This window comes from Triticum urartu, chromosome 7, assembly GCF_003073215.2.
Source record: "Triticum urartu cultivar G1812 chromosome 7, Tu2.1, whole genome shotgun sequence".
Lineage (NCBI taxonomy): Eukaryota > Viridiplantae > Streptophyta > Magnoliopsida > Poales > Poaceae > Triticum > Triticum urartu.
Genome location: NC_053028.1, coordinates 526,107,539 through 526,117,009, shown reverse-complemented (window position 1 = coordinate 526,117,009; position 9,471 = coordinate 526,107,539). Strand labels below are relative to the sequence as shown.

At 45.8% G+C, this 9,471-nt stretch overlaps 1 protein-coding gene across 1 annotated transcript; it reads left to right on the top strand.

Annotated features, from left to right (window-relative positions):
• The first annotated feature begins 1,413 nt into the window (after positions 1–1,413).
• Positions 1,414–9,013, top strand: LOC125520297 (deSI-like protein At4g17486). Its single transcript, XM_048685185.1, has 4 exons — positions 1,414–1,863; positions 3,855–4,142; positions 8,571–8,654; positions 8,739–9,013. The coding sequence occupies exons 1-4, from the start codon at positions 1,446–1,448 to the stop codon at positions 8,852–8,854; spliced, it is 906 nt and encodes a 301-aa protein (XP_048541142.1). The 5' UTR covers positions 1,414–1,445; the 3' UTR covers positions 8,855–9,013.
• The last annotated feature ends 458 nt before the right edge of the window (positions 9,014–9,471 follow it).

Sequence of the window (9,471 nt, the reverse complement as noted above, 5' to 3'; positions counted from 1 at the left end):
GAGCGACCCATTTCATCCGCCCGCGTCCGTTTTTCGTCCGCGGGCGACCCATTTCAGGCCCATTTTGAGCCGGATTTGCGTCGGCACAGACACGAGACGGATGCGCGCACGCTCGCCCTCTTTCCTCACCGGGCCCGCTGAGCGGTGGCACATTGGATTCACACACTCGCCCGCCTGCTACGTCGCCGATGCCGCCGGCCATTTTTTCAGATTAAAATGGATATATAGATAGTTCTAGTGTACACAGATAAAATAAAAAGACCACTACTCGTCGCTTTCTGACTCCGACTCGGTAATGTCCTCCTCCGACGTTTGAAGGTAGGCGTCAGCAAGCTGCTCGTCTTCAAAGTCCCAACCCGACATTTCTTGTTGCTTCAGTTTCAATTGAGCTGCCTGCTTCCGCGAACGCTTGTCCTCCCGATAGGCAGCTCGCTCCCTCCTCCTCGCGTCCCTCTCCGATCTCAATTGCTTATAGAACTGGCGCTCGTCGACGATATCCTGCGGGTAGCCTCCTCGCCACAGCACCAAGGCTTCCACGTCCTTCTCTGCGATGGCGAGGCGACGCTGCCGCCTCCGATGGACACGGCGATCCTTGTCGGTGAAAAGCCGCGGGAGAGGCGCCAGATCCTGCGCCCGCTGACTCGACACGTTGGGAAAATTCATATCCCGACGAGGCCTCAGGAGGCGCCACGCCGCCGCGTCGTGCGCGCGGGCCGCCTCCTCTGCGGTGTCGAAGGTGCCGAGGACGAGACGTTTCTCGCGAAATCAGATCTCGGCGGAGAAGGCGCCGGAGCGGCGCTCGCAGACTCCGCAAAAATCCGAAGCGCGTAGGCGGCGGATCGACATGGTGGCGCAGAGGCGGCGAGAGTGGGCGGCCGACAGAGTGTGGAGGGAGCGCCTTCTTTGCCTTCTTTTATAGCGAGCGCCGGCCGCGGCGCGCGCGCGAACCTTTCCCGCGCGCTGGAGCGCCAAAACCAGCGCGCGCGAACCTTTCCCGCGTGCTGGAGCGTCAAAATCAAGACGACGGCACGATGTTAAACGCGTGCGGTCATAAAAATGGGTCGGCCCGTTGGGCGCATTGCCGACTCAAAACTAAAAAAGGGCGGACGGCGGACGAACGACCGACTCAAACGGATAAAAAACAAACAAAATCGCCGTCCGTTTGAATCGGCCCGCTGGAGTTGCTCTAAATAATCAATCAACATACATATGCTCAATCAGACCCGATTGAACGAGTATGCAGATGGGAAAAAACTATAGTACTGTGCAGGTAACCAGACGCATCCGTAGTGACCGCGGTCCGAAATATCTTCTCAGATTCCTCAATGCGGCCCCACGCATCAGTTGGATCTTCACTCCGTCCCAGGCATGCCTCCGTCCCACCCCTCCCGTGGCGGATCCTGTCTTGTCCCAACAACTGACAGGCCACCTTCCACCTTAGCACTATGACACGCGGACCCATGCCATCGCAGACCCACCTGACTGTGACTCCACCACCGGGACGCAAGGAAATTGTTTCCGGACCCGACTCCGACTCGCTCGCTCGTCGTCGACTCGTCGTCTTCCCTTTCCGTCCCTCACCCCAAGCTCCGTCGCAGTTCCGCATCGCCTCCCTCGCCCCAGATCAAAACCCTAACCCTAGGAGCACTTACGGCCTCGCCGTCGACTGGCGCGCGTCCCCGGCGACCCTGCTCGGGATCTCCTTGGAGAGGGGAGGAAGGGGGGAGGCGATGGGCGGCGCGATCTCCGTCGGCGCAGCGGCGACGGGGGAGTACCCGGTGGTTCTCAACGTGTACGACCTCACGCCTCTAAACAACTACGTCCACTGGTGCGGCCTCGGCATCTTCCACTCCGCCGTCGAAGGTGAGCGCGGCAGCTCAACCGGGTCCCGGCGGATTCTGTGAAATTTGGGTTTACGAAATTGATTTAGTTGGGGCAGGGAGTATGGGACCCGCCTTTTCGTTTTCTCGGGTTGATATTTTGATACGATATTTTTTGAGTTCGTTCTTTGATTTTATAGAAAGGTGAGTCCGCTTTGGGAGCTGTTGTTAGTTTTGCTAGCTATTAGATCTTGATTTCCTTTTAAATAATTATACGAATTGACAATGGCAGGGAATTTAGGGGTGCTGAGATTTGTCTTACACATAGTTGAAGAACCAGATTCAGATTACTGCCATGGAAAAGCCCGACGTCTTCTTGTAGGGCCTATGTAGTTATTCATTTTGAATATCCTGATGTGTAATAGTACTTGGTTGTGCAACTTCCCACTTAGGAATTAGGATAATATTCAAGATTGAGATAGGACAAAACGGCATGGTAATCGTTGCTTTGAAGTAGAAAATATCACCTGGCATCTTTTCGACCATCTTCTGTTCATTTAATTCAGCTGGGGAATAATCTGTTTTGTTACACATTTACTATGATTTTTAGTACGATCAGTCCTTTTAGGATATCTATTCATAACATAAAAAGGTGTGTCTTTGGTGGCTGCATGCTAGTACGCTAATAGTGTCTACTTAGGCTTGGGGTTCTGTGGGACCTCCTTAGTGTTTGTTGACTCAATATATAGGTTTTTAATGTGTTGGAGTCCTCTCTTGAAATTGTCTTTCTTAAGTTATGAGAAATTAAATGGAAACCATAGGAGCACTAATTTGCACACATTGCATTTTGAGTCTTGAAAACCTTCGTCACCATTTTCCTTTTACATTAGTAAATTCTCTTAAACCATGCCTTGTAGTTATTGTTTCCATTGTTGCTGAAACTTTTCAATCGACAACTTTATTGTAGTCTTTTATACCTGACCCTGGTTTGTGTCGGATGCCTTATTTCAGAATTATTGGGCTAACCCCAGGTGGTATATTTTCCTTCAGAAAGAGCATTTTTTGACATATTTAGACTACTACATTCTCTAGTTATTATTACTATGAAGAAAACAGTTGAAATTTACTGTATGACCTGTATATGTACTTATTGCTGGCACTGTCATTTCTATGTTAGTTAATTGTTCTGGTAAGTTTCTCGATTGTCCTCAAAAGGTTTGGTTTTTGCTAAACCCGAGTTCTTAAAAGGATACCAGTTGATTATTCATATATTTTATCGTTTTATCACCTTTGTTAGTGAATACTACCTCTAGCCTAGTTTGTATATTGCTTGATAATTTGTTTATTCAAATACTTGTTGTTTTCTATCTCTAGGCAATTTCTTCGTAAATAGTGCTAGATGTGTAACTCATATGTTGATCTCATCATTCTCCTGTATATCAAAGTCAGAGCTGCTTGTATATTTAATTTAGGCAGTAATGTTGATCTATTAGGAAGTAAAATGCATAGTAATATGACTTTAATCTCACAAAAGCCAAATTGCTTTGAACATCCTTCTATGATGATGAGTTTTTGGTGTAGAAGGCAATTCATTTTGTCATAAGGTGTGTTGGTTTATGCCGCAAACTTATCCTATAAAATATTGGTCATGCCAAATGGTATTGTTTGCCTGCTTGGTTTGTTGCCAAGATTTTGGTTATCTATGGGTCCTTCAATGCTTCCTTCACAAATTGTTCCCAAAATGTTGGCCAACAGGTTGGAGGGTTCCTTCACCAAATTGTTGGCAATCAATTTTTGGCAGAGCACACATGGATATAAACCAAATGTACCTTGCAACCCAGCTTTGCGTATGACATTTGTTGGTACTCATGGATGATCACAAATTCAAAGAACAAAAGCTGGACCCACTCTTGTAGAAAAAGCATAGTTCTAGTATCGTATGTGAAATTATTTCCTTGTTAATTAGTATGCAAATAATGATTTCCATCCAACTCTACAGAATGTTTACGATTAATCTTATTCTGCCTGGAACAGTCCATGGATCGGAGTACAGTTTTGGAGCTCATGACCTTCCAACAAGTGGTGTTTTTGAGGTTGAACCAAAGAGCTGTCCAGGCTTCTTGTACAGATCTTCAATTTTCATAGGCCTTACAAGTCTACATCCCTTGGAATTTCGAGATTTCATTCAGAGAATGGCCTCGGAGTATCATGGGGATACATACCACCTCATTTCTAAGAATTGTAACCACTTCACGGATGATCTCAGCACCAGATTGACAGGAAAGCCAATTCCTGGTTGGGTTAACCGACTTGCTAAGCTAGGTAATAAGTCTGTACTCCTTATACATTTATTTGTTGCAACTTTCTAATGATTTTTTTGCTGGTAAGGAGTATATTAGCAGTATGCCGAAATTGTGTATGTCATGTCCTTATCACCACTTGCTCCTAGCAGATCTTGAGTTTTAGGTAAGTTAGGAATGTAGGGAAATGAATACCATGGGCAAGAGAGGGCCGGTTTCATATAAGGGTGTAAGGAAACAGCTGGAGTAGTATGCGATATCTTGCAAGGATGGGGGGAATTGCAGGCGCGGGGAGAGTCGATATCTTGCAAGGATGGAGAAAATTTTGCAGGGATGAGGAGAGTAAGCGTGGCGCTGTCTCAGTGCTCACTGCTCAGGTCTAGGAGGAATATAGATTATGCATACAAAAGAGAGATGGCCGCATGCTACTTTGATTAAGTTTAGCAGCAGTAGGTCCGTCCGTTAGCGCTTTTATAGTTGAGTTAGTTGCCTTATCATCTAAGAGATACTTTACTAAGTACACGTGATTTAAGTTATATTTTATCTTTTCTTTAGTTGGCTTAGTGCTAGAAGCGCCTTTTCGATAAGGTTGCATTCTCTTCCTTTTGACTTAAGCAAAGAATGAGTAAAGTTGTGTAAGTCCCTCGTTTTCTCAGCCAAGTTGATTCCCTTCCTCTAGAAACAATGCTCTTAGTACCAATTCTATGTAAGGTGTTTATCCTATTGTGAACTAAGGTTCATAACAATTGGTACCTGAGGCAGTTACCATGGCTCCAGATTCCGGGTAAACCATCGTCGAAGTCATAGCTGCACATGAACTATGATTAGCATCAGGCCCTGATTGGAAGCCTTGTAAATTTGTACGCCCGGAAATATCATACAGGTGTATTTTACTGTCCCACCCAAGAAACCAATATATTACAGACGGTTGGAAATCAGCGTTTGGATACAGGTCTGACGGAGGAGCTCCTCGAGCAGGCCATTCATCACCACTGTCATAGCCACAACTCTCGGCTTAGATCCCCGTTGCTGCCGCCCTAGTAGCACGCCGTTGCACACCTCCGCCTCTAGCATGCTGCACGCATCCGCATCCCCCATGCTCCTTCCTCTCTAATTTCTTCTCCTCCCCCCACCGCCACATACCTCCTCGAGCTGATCTCATGATGGATGTGGGCTGCTCTAGTGCAAGCACATGGCCTCTTGCCGGATGCCCACGTGGAGTTCGTTGGCCTTGCTGCCCTGTCGCCGCCTCCATCGAGTCAGGTTGGGAGCAGGTCCATTGCAAGCGTCGTGCAACTCATCCGCCTTGCTTCGGCCGGCGGGAGCTCCAGCCGAGCACCACCAAGCAGCATGGCGATGCCCGCAACGAGGACCCATGAGAGCCAAACGCCATGCTGATCCCGTGGTCGTGTGGTTGATACTTCATTGTGTCTCGTGTGGCTCTAGCGTTCGTTCGGCGGCTCGACAGATAGAGACTTAGAGAGAGGAACACCTGGGAGAAAGGAATACAGTGGAAGAAAACGACGGGTAAACCAGTGTTTCCAACCGGTGTAATACAGGCCAAAAAAGATCAACCAATCGCCCAACCGAAGGCCACCTATTTTTTCTATAGGTGTATATTTTACAGGGGATTTTGGGGCTGGAAAACAACGATCCAATCACGGCCTCATGGAAGAAGGGGTAGTGTTATGGTGCAAGATGGAGGCAGTGTGCCAAATAGCGTTAGCTTTTAAAGATAATTGGCGCTAGAGAAAGCATAGCTGGTTGTCCAGAGGTGGCTCGGCTTAGGATGGATACACATCAACTCGTTTTCTTTCCTTGATTCTGAAGGATGTGCCTCCGAGAACGATATTGGATAGCTGAGCTAAACTACTTAAGAAATAACGAAATAAACTCTCTCTCTCTCTCTCTCTCTCATAGCGAGATGGATAACTTGGCTACTCCTAAGAAACTAATCGCAACTACCCTAATTGTCTGTGTGTTGCAATGGGTGCACATATATTCTAGTGATTCAACACCAATCGCGAGTGCCTCAACAGAGACGTCGCTAGTGTTTTGTTTCCTATGGCATGTCCCACATCGACGTCGTCGGGTTGGATCGTGTGGCATAATGTGAAGATAATGGCAAGGGAATGAGAGATTTTAGGAGGAAGCTACCAAAATGATACTAACCATAAATCAAGGCAATTACTTGAGGTATTTAACTGCACTATGCTTGTTGTAGTCTAAAGTGGAAAAGAACGATACTCTCCATAATTAACGTGATCCCGCCCATCCATTGCTCAATGATACTTTCCATAAATTAATGCTTGTTTTTTGTTTCGAGGACATGAGTAGGACAAGGAAAGGAAAGTATCAATTTGGTTTAGATTATTCCAAGTTACTATGTTGGTTTTTGTTTTGTGGGGCATCGGTTTAGATTACCAAAAAAAATCTACAGGAAACCAAGCGGGGTGTGGGCGTGAATAGGAAAAAACCAACATAGGGGGGCGGTGGGAGGAGCTGAGGAGAACGTACCAACTCCCCTTTAATAGTAGAGATTCGAAGATGGTATCCTCTATTTGGATAACTGCAGGCATATGGGGAACTGCATAACATCTCACCCTCCTCGATATGCAGCTCCTCCTCGATCTCTTTCAGCTGATTCTTCCGAAACATGTTTCGAAGACAATGTCTTGGTAGCTTCTCGTACACTTGTGCTATCATAGTTATCCTTGCCTCACATGGAAATAGAAGTCCATACACACATGTATAGTGGTCAATGCCATGTATGCACATATTCTTGTGTATCAAGTGCCTAGTCAAACCAAACACTTAAACAAACCAACTCAGGTTTTGTTCCCAGCCCACCTGGCCTAGTTGCATGTGAAGGCCCAAGTAGGGCTTGACTGTGTCCTGCCTGGGAGCACCTGGTTTTCTCACTGCCTCCTTCGGTTCAGCCACCGCAAACCATGTTGCACCTGGACTGCTCCGCCTCGTGCGGAGGGCCAGGACATTAAGACACCAACCAAGCCCTCTCCATGGCTAAGTCGCACCACCGTGCTGTTGTCTTTCCGCAGTGCCACAAGGAGCATCACACCTCCCAGTTGAACTGTGTGGCCGTTGTGCAACATAGCACCAGCCCTCGGTGAGAATGGCAAGTTGGCAACTGCCATGTCTGGGTACCTTGTGGCTGTAGCTTGCGCTGCCAGTTTGCCCAGCTGTGCTGCTGTAGCTGGACTTAGCATCGGTCGCCGCTTGCTGTAGCCTAACTGCCCCAACTGCCGCTGCAGGAGACGATGTAGTTGCTCGTGTGGTGACTGGGGGCACTGGGGCAACCCCATCTTCGAAGATGCAGCCATCAGAACTATCACCGATGCAATAATCTGCATTTCCGCATTTGTACATGGCTGCTCCATGACTGGCGTGTTTACCACCATTAACGTCATTGCGAACTATCCGCCTCTTCTACTGTGTATTGTTGATGCCACCCACGCCACACTTGGAGAAGGCACCAGTACCGCCCTTATGAGATGTGATGCCTTCGCCGCCAGGGCATATGCTGCTGTGCTGTGGTCCACCATCATTGTTGACTGCACAGGCTTGCCTCTGAGAGGGTTCTCACGTTAGTGTTGCATTAATCTCTTTCAATGCTGTTGATCTTGTTGAAAAGTGGCCCCTTTTTATACTCAAAAGCCGTTGCCTTTCCTACTCGAAAATGGCTTGCTCCAATTATTAAATAGGGCGGAGTTGTCCTTTCTTACTCGATAGCCTTTGTGCTTCCCCTATTTAATAAGTTCACGCAGTAGGATTGCAAACACCTCTGCTAACTGTTGGACCATAAACTACTCTTAGAAATGCTTAAAATAATCTCTTCATTTGTTGCTTGATTGATACGCGGTACATGCTCCCCCTTGTATAGGGAGATGGATAACTTGGTTCCGAAGAAACTAATCATAACTTCACTAACAAATGGGATCCTATCCCTTATTTGAAGATATTTTCCTCTGATTTGATAACTAGGGGAGATAACACCCTCTCTTCTAACAAATTCTGGAGATAAATGGAACTTAACCAAGTGAAAATAGGATGCAATATAATCAAACCGTTATTGTAACTAAATAACTCATCTCTTAAGTGATGGAAGTACAGTTGTCACTATAATACCTTGTGTTACCATTCCGGCACCGCACGACATATGGTGACATCAGTAGGCATAGATCTTGAATTGACTGGTGCTGCTACCCGTAAGCTCTAATTAATCATGCCAATATCGTTCATGATGAGGAATACCTACAAGTGGAACTGGCAAATGAAACACAAAGTCATCACTATCCAGAGGTTTCTATGCCTTATGGCAAAACATATTCATCATTTGTTCTGTTTCAAAGTGTATTAGTACATCTTAAAATAAAATTGATTATTTTTCATTCTTAGTATATCATGAAAGATAATATCAAATTACTTTCAGGTGCGTTTTGCAACTGCCTTCTACCAGAAAGTATGCGGTTGGAGTCAACTGAGACAAAGAACCTCACGGACTACCATTTCTCTGGTAGATATCCATGTTCCTTTAAATTGATCGTACTATTCCAATGGGTACTCATATTTATTTTTATCTATCAATGCCTTTGACTAGATGATTCCAACTTAACCATCAATGACAACTTTGACGATGACGACATTGAAGACAAACACTTGCTTTCAGAATCTTCTGTCAGTGAAAATGCAATTGTAAAGGAAGTCCACAGGTGAAAGTTGCCGAAGCCATGCAGAATAGTTCAGTGTGCAGTTTATCATTCATTTTGTACATTGTAATTTCTGTATTCCGAAATGTAACATGCCCATTCTATTGTATTTAAGTATTGTACATACATTCAATGTTGGGTTCAGTGTGATGGTTTCTTCTCTTCATTCCTCGTACAATACCGTAATACCATACTGCCCTCCCTAGCTATACTGAGATTCAGAGCCAGTGTGTAATCTTATTTCATTTTCGTTTGTACAAATGCAAGTCAAGCAAGGAGGCATGGTTCCTGAAAACTGCTATGTTACTATCAACGATCAACGTGGTTCTTTTTTCCTCCTTTTCTGGGTCCTGGTATGTTAAGTTTTCACATTGACTTGTCTTTAGTTGTTTCTTGTCCGAAGTAGTTGAGCTGCTACATATGGTTGGCCAAATTGCACCTATGTTTCTAACAGGATGCTCACAGGAGGGTGAATCTGCGCACCTAGAACACGACATTTCTCCATTCCAGCTCAATCACCGTAATGCGTGTTGTATTATTACTGTCTGGAGTTCTGGACCTAAGAACTGTCCATTTTGGTTTATGCAAAAAATCCTCTGGTGAAGGGTTTAAAAATATACAACC

Excerpts from the sequence above, each read along its gene's own strand:
- LOC125520297 (XM_048685185.1), top strand. The coding sequence starts at position 1,446 with ATGACACGCGGACCCATGCCATCGCAGACCCACCTGACTGTGACTCCA. Across the intron at positions 1,864-3,854 it reads CTTCCACTCCGCCGTCGAAG|TCCATGGATCGGAGTACAGT; the intron begins GTGAGCGCGGCA and ends TGCCTGGAACAG. Across the intron at positions 4,143-8,570 it reads TAACCGACTTGCTAAGCTAG|GTGCGTTTTGCAACTGCCTT; the intron begins GTAATAAGTCTG and ends AATTACTTTCAG.